Source organism: Somniosus microcephalus, unplaced genomic scaffold (genome assembly GCF_052327205.1).
Source record: "Somniosus microcephalus isolate GS21.2 unplaced genomic scaffold, FLI_Smic_1.0 unresolved_chr2, whole genome shotgun sequence".
In the NCBI taxonomy this organism is placed as follows: Eukaryota; Metazoa; Chordata; class Chondrichthyes; order Squaliformes; family Somniosidae; genus Somniosus; species Somniosus microcephalus.
The window spans coordinates 80,945,961-80,961,917 of NW_028225180.1; the positions used below are offsets into that span (position 1 = coordinate 80,945,961).

At 55.7% G+C, this 15,957-nt stretch overlaps 1 protein-coding gene across 1 annotated transcript in view; it reads right to left on the reverse strand.

Moving 5' to 3' along the window:
- Positions 1 to 3,969: 3,969 nt before the first annotated feature.
- Positions 3,970 to 15,957, reverse strand: part of mus81 (MUS81 structure-specific endonuclease subunit) — a 124,336-nt gene continuing 112,348 nt past the window's right edge. The window contains exons 14-17 of the mRNA XM_085976182.1: positions 11,075 to 11,197; positions 7,624 to 7,727; positions 6,809 to 6,892; positions 3,970 to 4,557 (exon numbers count right to left, since the gene is read on the reverse strand). Of these exons, the coding sequence (XP_085832308.1) occupies positions 4,491 to 4,557; positions 6,809 to 6,892; positions 7,624 to 7,727; positions 11,075 to 11,197 (378 nt within the window). The 3' untranslated portion in view covers positions 3,970 to 4,490. The remainder of the gene's footprint in view (positions 4,558 to 6,808; positions 6,893 to 7,623; positions 7,728 to 11,074; positions 11,198 to 15,957) is intronic.

Below are 15,957 nucleotides of genomic sequence, written 5' to 3' on the forward strand. Positions count from 1 at the left end.
CGGAGCCCCTTTAAGAGGCGGCGCGGCCCGTTCAAAAGCCGGTAAGCCGGGAGCGCCAGAGTGCAGCGCGGCTTAAAGGGAACATTGGTTACTCGTGACAGTAATGTAGCGTTAACGCTTTAAGGCTGACATGAATTGTACAAATCTCACAAAACAAACCAAGTTAGAAGCAGGCGCATGCCAATCGGAGTAAACCGCTACTGTTAGAACCTCACGTTTTACACACACACACACACACACACACACACACAGACACAAACTCGATCTTCAACCTGTTACAAAACATCGAACATGTAACACAGACAATACGATCAAAGCGCACAGCAACGTGGGAACGTACCCGCTACGGGGCACTGCTGAAAAGGCTGGCACATCAGTGCGCGCGCTGTGGCGAGCACGTCCCCCAAGGTACCAGACTGCGGCTTCAGAAAAGGCAATACATTAAAAAAACGTCTCGACACAAGCAATAACAAGCCAGCACGACACTAAATGTCAACGTAGCTCACAGAACAAGGACACGGTGCAAGGCTGCTGAAACCGGCGCGCTGCCGTGGAGTTCCCCTGCCTTGTGTGAACACTAGGTAACGGATACAACCGCGGGGGAGGAATACCTTTGAGCGCCTCCTCTCCCACCCACCCCGCCCCACCAGAACAGCCTGGATTTAGGGTGGACAATCTCTCCTGGATTGGCCCAGGAGTCTTCAGGAATTGAAGATTAATCGCCAGGACATGGCTGCGAGCAAGAGCCGGGAGAAAGATCATTTATATTTTCAAAAAATTGTGTTTTTTTCATTTTCTTCAAAGTTATTAATTATAAAAAAATTTGGGAGATGGAGGGGAGGGGGGAGGGTTTGCTTGACAGGCAAATCAAGAATCCTCCAATCGGGTGGCACAGAGTCTGTTCGCTTTCCGATTGGTTGGGAAGGCGGGGCGCTGCGATGACGGGCGGGTTGCCCGACCAATGGCGGGGCAGGTGGAGGTCATGTGGTGAAATCTCTAGGAATACATTCAGCCAGAGTTGGCGACCCCCCACTCCCCGGGAGCCTTTTCCGGGGCTCCCTGCCGCCCCACACCCAATCCCGAGGGGCGAGAGCGGGGCGTTACAGACCCGGGATGCTTCCTGTTTTGGAATTAACTGGAGAGAGTGAGAGAGAGTCTGGAGGCTCTGCAGAGGCAACACTTTCAAAAGATTGTGTCAGTGGGCTATTCGACTGTAGAGGAATCGCGGCCAGGCTGCAGAGAAGCGTTCCGGCACGAGTTCACCGGACAGCGACCATGAGGTGGAACGCTGGCCGATTTACCCACTCCCTAGGCTGGGGACACCGAGACTAGCTGCACTACCTCCCTCCGCTGCGCACTGGCTCAGCACAGACCAGGGATTGGACCCGTGCCAGTCGGGTACCGGGCTGGGTGGTGCGAAGCAGCACCGAGCGAGATGGCCCGCTAGAGCTCCCTGCACTGGCCCCAGCCTCGCCCCTTACTACGCGGAGATCCCCCATCTCCTCGCGCCAGCGAGATTCCAGTCAGGCTCCAGCAGTTTTGGGCACCCATTCCCACCAGGAACCGGATTGAACCTGCCCGCCACCACCCACCCCCCCTCCCAACCCGATTCCCGTTCATCCCTTACGGATCGGAGCCGTCCGTGCCCTCCACGGGGAATCAGACCCAGGGGCGAGAGGGCAGCGCTGTTCCAACCCGTTCCAGAGTGTCTGGTCAGGAACTCTCCAAAGCTGGTCAATAATATTTACCAGTTTAACCGAGCCCGCGGGAGAGGGACAAACCATTTCCCGGCGCACACTCGCTGTGGGCGAGGAGGCAGCTCCCGTTCCATGGGGACCTGCCCAAGGAGCACAGACATGATCGAGCGTCCCTCCCTCCCCAGGTGCTCTGTGCAGTGTTTCTCCCACCCCCCCCCTCACCCCCCAGGCTGAATTAAGTCACTTCAGTTGAACCGCCAAAGACCGGTTTAATGAAAATATGCCAATCCCTTAAAAGCTGTAACGCGCCCCATTTATCAGTCTGTCGGCCAAAAAAAATCCTTGGATTCACGTGATTGGGGGAATAATACGGTCCACAGCTGCCCGAAGCCTGTAAACGACAGCACGGAGTTAACAAGAGCGCATTGCGGCCTGCTCCAGCCTCATTCACAGTGGCTCAAACACACAGTGGTGGGACAACAGCAATTACCCCCTCTGGTAGAGCTCCCACTGTCCCTTTTCCTGGTCGCCCCGCACCGTAAACCACACCCGCGCCCCCCCCTTCGGCGGAAGCCTCGGCCCCCTTCGAAACCTGCCCCCCAAGGAGCGCCGGTACCGCAGCCTGAGGTTAACCGCCCCTCCCCACGGGAGAAGTGTCGGGGGGGCCCTCGGTCTTGCCCGGTGTCGCCGTGGTACTGCGTTCTGCCACCGGGAGGAGCCCCTTTGCGTCGTCACGCCTCCCCCTCCCGGGGGACTGACTCGGGACGGTGTGGAAAGGAGGAGGAACCGGGCGGAGAGTCGTACCTCTTGTTTAAGAGACACTGCGAACACCTCCACGGGCTGGCTACCAAACCAGATCATTAAAGCAAGGTGGAGCAACTCCTCCTAGACTGGCGGTTCCTACTGGCCCCTTTTTGCAAGGTTCTGATTGGACCCCGTGATCCCGTGCCGATATATATATATAATATATAAAATATATTTAAAAAAATGTTAAGCCTACATATATTAAAATGCTGTTGGACATTTTGCTGTTAGTTCATATTTAACTTGACTTTATGTGGGGACCGCGATTCGATTTCCCAAACCGCGCTGTCTACAGAACGAAAGAACCCTTCCAATGTGGTGAGTGCGGTCCGGTTTTTGGGAGGACAATTTGCTCTCTCCACACTCCGTCCCTTCCACCAGTCTCGCTGTGCCACGCGACCTCTCCAAGCCGGCGAGGTCCGTGATGGGAGACCGCCAGCCAAGTATCCAAGACGGCGACGCTGGGTTATTAAAAGCGTGGGCGCGCTACGGTAAGATCCCTTCGTCGGGATCCTTGCAGAGGACGCGAGAGCGTGTCTGGGAACACGTGGGGTGGGAGGAGGAGCAGATTGCCGCTATTCCCTCCCCTTTACATTCCCCTCTATTTAAAACTCCCAACTTACTTTGCTGGGGAGGGGGGGGGGGGGGGAAGGAAATTAAATTCATGTAACACTGGACTGCCACGAACCACCCATCCCCGATCCAACCAACATTTAAAATCATACGGTCGAGGCTAGGGGATCAACGGAAGATCTCAATAACTGAGATTGATAGATTTTGTATTAGGCAAGGGTATCCCCTGGGATGAGAGAGTTGTCCTATGAGGAGAGATTGTGTAGATTGGGCCGATACTCTGTGGAGTTTAGAAGAATGAGAGGCGATCTCATTGAAACAGATAAGATTCTGAGGGGGATTGACAGGGTCGATGCTGAGAGGTTGTTTCCCCCTGGCTGGAGAGTCTAGAACCAGGGGTCACAGTCTCAGGATAAGGGGTCGGCCATTTAGGACTGAGATGAGGAGGAATTTCTTCACTCAGAGGGCGGTGAATCTTTGGAATTCTCCACCCCAGAGGGCTGTGGAGGCTCAGTCGCTGAGTATATTCAAGGCCGAGATCGACAGATTCTAGGGGAATCCAGGGATCGGGCAGGAAAGTGGAGTTGAGGTCGAAGATCGGCCATGATTAGGGGCTCCTAATTCTCATGTTCCTAAGGGTTGCGGTTCCAAGGTGATGGAGTCGAGGTACAGATGGGCCATGGTCTCGCTGAACGGCGGGAACAGGCTCGAGGGGCTGAGTGGCCTCCTCCTGTTGCTATAATTACTTTTTTTTAAAACACGAATGAAAACAGCGCAGGCTTTGACTGCAGCGGGAAGTGGCAGTGCTGTATGAACAACACGTCGAGTTTGTCGGAGGGCAGCAGCTTAACGCAGGATGGAGGAGTTTATTGATGGCCTGCGGCTTACGCTTACCTGCTGGAATCAAAAAATGCATTTATTGACTTTAAAATCTGGTCTGCCTCCAAAGGGCGATGAAGACCCTCCATTTTACTCATGATATTGAAAAAGAAAAATTACCTTCCCCTGCGGAGAAGGCATGGGACTGGCTGGAAAACAGGGCAGGAACACGGAGTTCAGCTCCCTCTTTTTAAAAAACAAAGTGACTCTGGCATCTTTCTGCGTTGTAAAAAAAAACGTTTGTCCGCATCTCCGATGCTTTCAGTTTTTCTAGGTCGCTGCACTTTGCCCAGGTCACAGACTCGCGATGCGAATCTTCAAGGAGTCTTTACAAGAATAAGAAACGGTAATGCGGAGTGTGTCTGCAGACCAGCGCAAAGGAGAATCAATCAGTCGGCCATCCGGCAGGCAGTAAAAACGTGGTACCAATTGATGGTGGGACTCCGGTGCCCGGTCCCGTCATGGTTCAAAGTGTCCGGACTCCAGTCCCGGCTCCGCCTGCAACCTGGTTGAAACTGACGGCAGCGTGGGGTATATTCAGCACAGGGGTCCTTCAGTGCAGTAAAGCTGAGACACCGTCTTGCTAAGAGCAGGTCCCAAATTTCTTGGAGGGAAAAAAAACTGGTTTATGCAATTGATTAACATACAATAAAATAATTTATATAGCGCCTTTCACGACCACCAGACGTCCCAAAGCGCTTTACAGCCAATTAAGTACTTTTTGAAGTGTGGTCACTGTTGTAATGTGGGAAACACGGCAGCCAATTTGCGCACAGCAAGCTCCCACAAACAGCAATGTGATAATGACCGGATCATCTGTTTTGATGTTGGTTGAGGGATAAATATTGGCCCCAGGACACCGGGGAGAACTCCCCCTGCTCTTCTTCCAATAGTGGCCTTGGGATCTTTTACATCCACCTGAGAGAGCAGACGGGGCCTCGGTTTAAGGTCTCATCTGAAAGCCGGCACCTCTGACAGTGCGGCGCTCCCTCAGTACCGCCTCTCCGACAGTGCGGTGCTCCCTCGGTACTGCCCCTCCGACAGTGCGGCGCTCCCTCAGTACCGCCCCTCCGACAGTGCGGCGCTCCCTCAGTACTGCCCCTCCGACAGTGCGGCGCTCCCTCAGTACTGCCCCTCCGACAGTGCGGCGCTCCCGCAGTACCGCCCCTCCGACAGTGCGGCGCTCCCTCGGTACTGCCCCTCCGACAGTGCGGCGCTCCCTCAGTACCGCCCCTCCGACAGTGCGGCGCTCCCTCAGCACCGCCCCTCCGACAGTGCGGCGCTCCCTCAGTACTGCCCCTCCGACAGTACGGCGCTCCCTCAGTACTGCCCCTCCGACAGTGCGGCGCTCCCTCAGTACTGCCCCTCCGACAGTGCGGCGCTCCCTCAGTACTGCCCCTCCGACAGTGCGACGCTCCCTCAGTACCGCCCCTCCGACAGTACGGCGCTCCCTCAGTACTGCCCCTCCGACAGTGCGGCGCTCCCTCAGTACTGCCTCTCCGACAGTGCGGCGCTCCCTCAGTACTGCCCCTCCGGCAGTGCGGCGCTCCCTCAGTACTGCCCCTCCGACAGTGCGGTGCTCCCTCAGTACCGCCCCTCCGGCAGTGCGGCGCTCCCTCAGTACTGCCCCTCCGACAGTGCGGCGCTCCCTCAGTACCGCCCCTCCGACAGTGCGGCGCTCCCTCAGTACTGCCCCTCCGACAGTGCGGCGCTCCCTCAGTACCGCCCCTCCGACAGTGCGGCGCTCCCTCAGTACTGCCCCTCCGACAGTGCGGCGCTCCCTCAGTACTGCCCCTCCGACAGTGCGGCGCTCCCTCAGTACTGCCCCTCCGACAGTGCGGCGCTCCCTCAGTACAGCCCCTCCGACAGTGCGGCGCTCCCTCAGTACTGCCCCTCCGACAGTGCGGCGCTCCCTCAGTACTGCCCCTCCGACAGTGCGGCGCTCCCTCAGTACTGCCCCTCCGACAGTGCGGCGCTCCCTCAGTACAGCCCCTCCGACAGTGCGGCGCTCCCTCAGTACTGCCCCTCCGACAGTGCGGCGCTCCCTCAGTACTGCCCCTCCGACAGTGCGGCGCTCCCTCAGTACCGCCCTGGAGTGTCAGCCTAGATTTTGTTTTGAAGTCTCTGCAGTGGAGACTTGAGCCCACAACCTTCTGACTCAGAGGCGAGAGTGCTGCCCACTGAGGAACGTCTAATAAGAACCAGCAAAAGGTAAGGGGACATCACTCAGAAGCCTGCACTCCTTCTGTTGTGCTCATCTCATGAGGACCAATGTTTCTTCCTCCCACCTTCTCCCCATATCCCTCAACCCCACCCACCCACCTTCTCCCCATATCCCTCAACCCCACCCACCCACCTTCTCCCCATATCCCCCAATCCCACCCACCTTCTCCCCATATCCCTCAACCCCACCCACCCACCTTCTCCCCATATCCCTCAACCCCACCCACCCACCTTCTCCCCATATCCCTCAACCCCACCTACCCACCTTCTCCCCATATCCCTCAACCCCACCCACCCACCTTCTCCCCGTCTCCCTCAACCCCACCTACCCACCTTCTCCCCAGGTCCCTCAATCCCACCCACCCACCTTCTCCCCAGGTCCCTCAATCCCACCTTCTCCCCAGGTCCCTCAATCCTGTGTGTGTCAGGACCAGCTCTAACTGTCTCTTGAACCACCTGGGGAAGAGGCCTGTACATTAATCCTCCTGCTGCCTCAGACACTTTCTCTTTGAAGGAAGAAAGGAAAGTGAAAAAGTCATTGATCTTTGCTGAAGCCAAGTGGAATCAGCGAACAAAGACAAAGAGGCTGTAAGCTTCAGAAGTTAGTGTATTAAACAGGCGGGGGTGCTTACCGCTGTGTGTTGCCACACTTGATGTTGGACAGCAGCTTTTCCCGCCCTCCTGCAGTCGGACATTCTTCATAGGCTCGCATCAGGCTGCCAATCAGAAACACACATCGGTCAGGCCGCCAGCCAATCAGAAACACACACCGGTCAGGCCGCCAGCCAATCAGAAACACACGTCGGTCAGGCTGCCAGCCAATCAGAAACACACACCGGTCAGGCCGCCAGCCAATCAGAAACACACATCGGTCAGGCTGCCAGCCAATCAGAAACACACACCGGTCAGGCCGCCAACCAATCAGAAACACACGTCGGTCAGGCTGCCAGCCAATCAGAAACACACGTTGGTCAGGCTGCCAGCCAATCAGAAACACGTCGGTCAGGCTGCCAGCCAATCAGAAACGCCCATCAGGTTGTGTCAGGGGTACTCTCGTTGTGACGATTATTTGCACCAAGACCATTCACCATCATTCAATGGTTCCATCAAATTAAATCCAATCTAATATGAAAACCAGCTGACAAGAACTCCATTTCTAAGTTTCCGCGAATCGTACCTCCAGCTGCACAGAGGGACCACTGAACAACAACCCACCGATCGCAGCATAGGGCCCAGGAGGAGGAGGAGGAGGCGGTTCGGCCCCTCCGGCCTGTCCCGCCTTTCAATGAGATCTCGGCCGATCCAGACCTCAGCTCCAGAGGTAGGCGGTCTTGGTAATGGAGGAGAAAATAAAGAGCCCACTGAGAAATACAACACAGCCTGCTCACTTCGGGCTCGGCCCGAGTACTAAAGGGCAGGTTTGCAGTCATTCGCCATCGATACGTACCTGGCCACAGAATCGTAATGGCCCAGAATGGCCACTGCTTTCTCTCCACTGATGCCGTTGATTTGCATGAGCTGCTTTGCAAAGACCTCCTTCACAGTCTGTGCCTGAAACACAAGAGCAGCATTTAACCTGCGTTTGTACCGCGCCTCTAACGCTGCCAAACGTCCAGAGGCGCTTCACAGGAGCGTTATCGGACAAAATCCCACACCGGGCCGCATAGCCAACATCACCAACAAAACAGGTGATCTGGTCATTGTCGCATTGCTGCTTGTGGGAGCTTGCTGTGCGCAAAGCGGCTGCCGTGTTTCCTACATAACAACAGTGAATACACCGGGGGGGGGGGTAGGGCGAACGGGGAGAGCAGACCCGACGGGGGGGAGGAGGCCGACCGGGGGGGGGGGGAGGGGGAGGGGGAGGAGAGGAGACTGACAAGGGTGGGGGGGGGGGGGGGGGGAGGAGAGGAGACTGACAGGGGGGGGGGGGGGGGAGAGGAGACCGACAGGGGGAGAGTGCGAACAAGACACAATTGCTACTTGGCCCTAAACAGACAATACAACATAGCTGATTACCTGACCATGGTAAAGGATAACAAACTGAGAAGAACCTTGACAAGGTACAGACTTAGCGAACATAGCCTAGCGATCGAAAAAGGCAGACACAGGCAGACCAGGCTGCCAAGAGAGGACAGGATATGCTCTCACTGCAGTCAGGGAGTAGTGGAGACAGAGGTGCACTTCCTCACAGCCTGTGGAAAATACCAGGGCATCAGGGAGAATTTCTACCAAAAATTCTCACAAATATGCCCTGAATTCAGAAATCTGAATGACAACCAAAAACTCCCATTCCTACTGGGAGAGGAGAGAAGCTGTGTAACACTGGCGGCACACTATGTTACAGCTTGCCATGAACAGAGGGACAACCAGTAAACTAAGAAAAGAGTATATATAAATAATGCGAATGTATATTTATACACTCAGGGATATACCTGTTTATACACTGTATGAATAGAACTGCGTTTATGTGTTCAACCATAAATGTATTTTGATGCTTTGGCAACATAAGATGTACCTTATCATGCCAATAAAGCGATTTGAATTGAATTGAATTGACTGCAGTGCTGACCTTGCTGAGTGTCTCACTCCGCACAGACTGAGGGTGGGCCAGGTGTGTGTGTGCATTCAGCAAGCAGAGGGAAAAGGGGCCCGCGGGTATCCTTCCAAATCTAATAACAGACCGCCACCCCGCCCCCCCTCCCGGGGATCCTTCCATTATCAGGCTCAGTCTGAACACAGATACGACATTCTGCCGGAGCTCGTAGAGGGACGGGAGTCTTGCCTCGTTCCCACCGCACCTCTGCTCAGCGAGTCGGGAACTGGAAGCTCTGCGGGGGCCCCAGCTCCCTCCAGCGCAGCGCACGGTCACGAGCGAGAGTCGCAGCGGCCTCGCTCACCAGCCAGGGCAGCGTGCAGTCACCAGCGAGAGTCGCAGCGGCCTCACTCACCCGTCAGCGCAGCGCGCAGTCACCAGCGAGAGTCGCAGCGGCCTCACTCACCCGCCAGTGCAGCACACGGTTACCAGCGAGAGTCGCAGCGGCCTTACTCACCTGCCAGGGCAGCGTGCGGTCACCAGCGAGAGTCGCAGCGGCCTCACTCATCCGTCAGCGCAGCACGCAGTCACCAACGAGAGTCGCAGCGGCCTCACTCACCTGCCAGCGCAGCGCGCGGTCACCAGCGAGAGTCGCAGCGGCCTCACTCACCCGCCAGCGCAGCAGGCGGTCACCAGCGAGAGTCACAGCGGCCTCGCTCATCCGTCAGCACAGCACGCGGTCACCGAGAGTCGTAGCGGCCTCACTCACTTGCTAGCGCAGCGCGCGGTCACCAGCGAGAGTCGCAGCGGCCTCACTCACTCGCCAGCGCAGCGCGCGGTCACCAGCGAGAGTCGCAGCGGCCTCACTCACCCGCCAACGCAGCGCGCGGTCACCAGCGAGAGTCACAGCGGCCTCGCTCACCCGCCGGCGAAGCGCGCGGTCACCAGCGAGTTGCAGCGGCCTCACTCACTCGCCAGTGCAGCGCGCGGTCACCAGCGAGAGTCGCAGCGGCCTCGCTCCCCCGCCAGCGCAGCGCGCGGTCACCAGCGAGTCTCGCAGCGGCCTCACTCACCCGCCAGCGCAGCGCGCGGTCACCAGCGAGAGTCGCAGCGGCCTCACTCACCCGCCAGCGCAGCGCGCGGTCACCAGCAAGAGTCGCAGCGGCCTCACTCACCCGCCAGGGCAGCGCGCAGTCACCAGCGAGAGTCGCAGCGGCCTCGCTCACCCGTCAGCGCAGCACGCGGTCACCAACGAGAGTCACAGCGGCCTCACTCACCCGCCAGCGCAGCGCGCGGGCACCAGCGAGAGTCGCAGCGGCCTCACTCACCCGCCAGGGCAGCAGGCGGTCACCAGCAAGAGTCGCAGCGGCCTCACTCACCCGCCAGCACAGCGCGCGGTCACCAGCGAGAGTTGCAGCGGCCTTACTCACCCGCCGGCGCAGCGCGCGGTCACCAGCAAGTTGCAGCGGCCTCACTCACTCGCCAGCGCAGCGCGCGGTCACCAGCGAGAGTTGCAGCGGCCTCGCTCCCCCGCCAGCGCAGCGCGCGGTCACCAGCGAAGCGCGCGGTCACCAGCGAGAGTCGCAGCGGCCTCACTCACCCGCCAGGGCAGCGCGCGGTCACCAGCGAGAGTCGCAGCGGCCTCGCTCACCCGTCAGCGCAGCACGCGGTCACCAACGAGAGTCACAGCGGCCTCACTCACCCGCCAGCGCAGCGCGCGGGCACCAGCGAGAGTCGCAGCAGCCTCACTCACCCGCCAGGGCAGCGCGCGGTCACCAGCAAGAGTCGCAGCGGCCTCACTCACCCGCCAGCACAGCGCGCGGTCACCAGCGAGAGTTGCAGCGGCCTCACTCACTTGCTAGCGCAGCGCGCGGTCACCAGCGAGAGTCGCAGCGGACTCACTCACCCGCCAGCGCAGCGCGCGGTCACCAGCGAGAGTCACAGCGGCCTCACTCACCCGCCAGGGCAGCGCGCGGTCACCAGCAAGAGTCGCAGCGGCCTCACTCACCCGCCAGCACAGCGCGCGGTCACCAGCGAGAGTTGCAGCGGCCTCACTCACTTGCTAGCGCAGCGCGCGGTCACCAGCGAGAGTCGCAGCGGACTCACTCACCCGCCAGCGCAGCGCGCGGTCACCAGCGAGAGTCACAGCGGCCTCACTTACCCGCCAGCGCAGCGTGCGGTCACCAGCGAGAGTTGCAGCGGCCTCACTTACCCGCCAGCGCAGCGCGCGGGCACCAGCGAGAGTCGCAGTGGCCTCACTCACCTGCCAGCACAGCGGGCGGTCACGAGCGAGAGTTGCAGCGGCCTCACTTACCCGCCAGCGCAGCGCGCAGGCACCAGCGAGAGTCGCAGCGGCCTCACTCACCCGATTCTTCATGGCGCCTTCGTTGAAGTCGCAGAAGGTCAGCAGGACGCAGGTGTTGGAGTCCGTGTCCTTCCGGCTGCAGGCTGCCTGCTCCTCCTTGCGGCAGCTCAGGAGGGTCTTTTGCTGAGGAGCAAGGCGGAGAGATCATTTTAACCGCCACTGGATCGCTTTAGGGCAGACCTTTAGCAGTTTGGTTTTAGACCCCACCTCCCCCTCTGCCCACCCTTCCTAGAACACCTTCACAGACCTGTATGGTACGAGGATTGAAAATTGGTTAACAGACAAGAAACAGAGAGTAGGGATAACCGGGTCTTTTTCGGGGTACCGCAGGGATCAGTGCTTGGGCCCCAGCTATTCACAATATATATCAATGATTTGGATGAGGGAACCAAATGTAATATTTCCAAGTTTGCTGACGACGCGAAACTAGGTGGGATTGTGAGTTGTGAGGAGGATGCAAAGAGGCTTCAAGGCGATTTAGACAAGTTGAGTGAGTGGGCAAATACACGGCAGATGTGTGGAAATATAAAATATCCTGTATAGTTTTGTGTCAGTCTTGCAAAGTATGATGGGATAGTTGACATGGGTTAAAAGTTTAAGTATTGGTTTAGTTGATGCAAGACTGTTGGGACATGGCCAGAACAGAATGTGCTAGGTACCAAAACCTCTCCCGAGGTACAGCCTGCAGATAAGAGAAACTGAAGAATGCAAGGGAAGCGGGAGTGTTAGCTTGCGGTAACAGATGTCTTTGTGTATGTAGCAGTGATTAACTTATGAACGTACAGGAATGTGACAAGATGTTCTATTCATTGTCCTTGTGCATGAAACGGTTTGATGTATGATAATGATGTGTCAATCAGGAGTTGTTTACTTCACTGTAGAGCCCGAATGCGTGCTCGTTGAAGTCGTTGCCTCAGCCATTGACTGAGACACGCTTCCCTTGTTGCACCAAGTAAAACATTAAAGTGTTACTTTTCTGACGGAACCCGGTGTCTAGAGTCTTACTCGGAGTCGAGATTTCGACAATGCAGTATAACGTGGATAAATGTGAAGTTATCCACTTCGGTAGAAAAACCAGAAAGGCAGAGTATTATTTAAATGGTGTCTGACATGAATCAGTCATTCATGAAAGAAAGACTTATGAAATAATACTGAGCGGCCTGCGGGTGGCGCTGTCCAGGGAAGAGTATAAATACAGGAAACTTTCTGGTATCCGGCACTGACGGGACCGAGCTGGTGCCGGTCGATCAACACTGCCGGAGAAACGAGCGCTAATGTTAAAACATACGGAGCTCAGAGCTCTGTCTGAAGCAACAAACCCTGTTGCTTAGCAACAGCTTCAAAACAGTCGGCGCAGCTTGCAAGCGTCTCTGTAGCTAAGCAACAGCTTCAGCTAGACGCTTGCTGAGCCGCAAATGGAGAAAAAAAGCAACTAAAAGTTAAAAAAAAAGTTATCTGAACCGACTCCTGAATTTTGCCGGTGTCCTGTACTCGGGCACGGGCCCAGCTTGCGCAGGACATTCTTAACGGGAACTAGTGAAGGACACAACTAGACCTCCATGTTGTAAAAACAGTTGATTAAAGCTTTGTTTAACGCTTAGACCAAGTGCCTAGTAGTTTTCTTACATCAGTGATAGATTGGGAAATGTTGATGTACAAAGGGACCTGGGTGTCCTTGTGCACCAGTCACTGAAAGCAAACATGCAGGTGCAGCAAGCAGTTAGGAAGGCAAATGGTATGTTGGTCTTCATTGCAAGAGGATTTGAGTACAGGAGCAAGGATATCTTACTACAGTTGTACAGGGCCCTGGTGAGACCACACCTGGAGTACTGTGTGCAGTTTTGGTCTCCTTGCCTAAGAAAGGATATACTTGCCATAGAGGGAGTGCAGCGAAGGTTCACCAGACTGGTTCCTGGGATGGTAGGACTGTCGTATGAGGAGCGATTGGGTCGACTAGGCCTGTATTCACTAGAGTTTAGAAGAACGAGAGGCGGATCTCATTGAAACGTATAAAATTCTGACAGGGCTGGACAGACTGGATGCAGGGAAGATGTTTCCCCTGGCTGGGGTGGGGGTGGGTCTAGAACGAGGGGTCACAGTCTCAGGATACGGGGTAGGACATTTAGGACTGAGATGAGGAGAAATGTCTTCACTCAGAGGGTGGTGAACCTGTGGAATTCTCTACCACAGAAGGCTGTGGAGGCCAAGTCACTGAATATATTTAAGAAGTAGATAGATTTCTAGACACAAAAGGCATCAAGGGGTATGGGGAGAGAGTGGGAATATGGTGTTGAGATGGAGGATCAGCCATGATCATATTGAATGGCGGAGCAGGCTCGAAGGGCTGAATGGCCGACTCCTGCTCCTATTTTTCCATGTTTCTAAAGTCCCCTTTCTCCCTGTGTGGCCGAGAGCGATTACAAAGAAGGATCCAAGAGCTCGACGGTCACGCTCTCCTCCGCGTGCGGACGACAGGACGCCGAGCTGAAACATTGACTCTGTTTCTCTCTCCACAGGTGCTGCCCCGACCCCTGCTGAGAGTTGCCAGCATTTTCGGTTTCTGGTTCGCTCGTCTCCTCGCCCCTTGGGAAACCGCCGACTGATGCCGGGCACGATTCGCGGGGCAGGGACTGGTCGGCTGGTCAAAGGTCTGGACTTGCAACCCAGTGACCCGGCAGCTCAAATCTCACCGTTGGGGGGGGGGGGGGGGGGGCAGTTTGAGAACCTGGATTCTGTTTAAAAAGCTGCTACCAGTAAAAAAAAATCACCGTGAAACTGTCGGAATGTCGCAAAGTCCCGATCGGTTCACTGACGTCTACCACAGAAGGCAGTAGAGGCCAATTCATTAAATATATTCAAGAAGGAGTTGGATATATTTCTTAAGGCTAAAGGGATCAAGGGGTATGGGGAGAAAGCAGGGACAGGGTACTGAATTTGGATGATCAGCCATGATCTCATTGAATGGCGGAGCAGGCTCGAGGGGCCGAATGGCCTACTCCTGCTCCTATCTTCCATGTTTCTTTGTCTCTTTAGGGGGAGGAAACCCGCCGTCCTTACCCGGTCTGGGCCTATATGTGACTCCAGTCCCACATTAACGTGGCCGACTCTTAAATAACACCAGAAAATGCTGGAAATACTCAGCAGGCCAGGGCAGCTTCCGTGGAGAGAGAAACAGAGTTAACGTTTCAGGACTGGGACCCTTCATCAGAACTGGAACAAGCTGGAGATGTAACAGGTTTTGAGCAGGTGCAGAGGCAGGGAGAAACATAGAAGATAGGAGCAGGAGTCGGCCATTCGGCCCTTCGAGCCTGCTCCGCCATTCAATGAGATCATGGCTGATCATCCAAATTCAGTACCCTGTCCCTGCCTTCTCCCCATATCCCTTGATCCCTTTAGCCTCAAGAAATATATCCCAACTCCTTCTTGAATATATTTAATGAATTGACCTCCACTGCCTTCTGTGGCAGAGAATTCCACAGGTTCACCACTCTCTGGGTGAAGAAATTCCTCCTCATTTCAGTCCTAAATGGCTTACCCTTATCCTTAGACTGTGACCCCTGGTTCTGGACTCCCCGGCCATCAGAAACATCCTTCCTGCATCTAGTCTGTCCAGACCTGACAGAATGTTATAGGTTTCGATGAGATCCCCTCTCAATCTTCTAAACTCCAGTGAGTATAAGCCCAATCGACACAATCTCTCCTCATACGTCATTCCTGCCATCCCAGGTATCAGCCTGGTGAATCGTCGCTGCACTCTCTCCATAGCAAGAACGTCCTTCCTCAGGTAAGGTGACCAAAACTGCACACAATACTCAAGGTGTGGTCTCACCAAGGCCCTGTACAACTGTAGCAAGACATCCTTGTTCCTGTACTCGAATCCTCTCGCTACGAAGGCCAACATACCATTTGCCTTCTTAACCGCCTGCTGCACCTGCATGCTTACCTTCAGTGACTGGTGCACAAGGACAGCCAGGTCTCTTTGCACTTCCCTTCTCCCAATCTATTGCCATTCAAATAATAATCTGCCTTCCTGTTTTTGCCACCAAAGTGGATAACCTCACATTATCTACATTATAGTGCATTTGCCATGTTTCTGCCCAATCACCCAACCTGTCCAAATCATACTGGAGTTTCCCGACATCCTTCTCGCAGCTTACCCTCCCACCCAGCTTGTGTCGTCTGCAAATTTGGAGATATTACATCCAATTCCCTCGTCCAGATCATTAATATGGAGGAAGGGGGAAGGAATTGAAGAAATATTCTGTGTTAGGGTAGGGGGCAGGGGAGATTAAATGTTGAACATGGGGGTGGCAGAATCATCAACAGCCTGAAAAAATGGGGCAGGGGGGTTATAGTCTGAAATTGTTGAACTCAATGTCGAGCCCGGAAGGCTGTAAAGTGCCGAATCGAAAGATGAGGTGCTGTTCCTCGAGCTAACACTGGAACAGTGTAAGAGGCCGAGGCCGGTGAGGTCAGAGTGGGGCGGAGAATTAAAGTGACGGGCGACCGGAAGCTCGGGTCAACCCTTACGGAACTGGTCGACTCTTACCCGCCCTCAGTCGTGGACTTAGCAAACCGCTCAACCCAATCAACTCCTTTCATCATCTTAAATATCTCCGTCGGATCTCCGCCCCCCCCACCCCATTGATCTTCGAAGCTCGTGGGAATACGAGCCCAGTCTGTGCAACCTGTCCTCGTGATTTAACCCTTTCACGGCTGGCGGCGGCGGTCTGGAGTTCCCGCGGGGGCCGCTCGTCGGCTTTTCAATGGGAATCGCCGCGCGGGGGCGAACATTTGAGTGGGCCATGTTATGATCCATGAAGAAAGACTCATGAAATAACGCTGGACGGCCAGCTGGTGGCGCCGTCCGAGGAGTATAAATA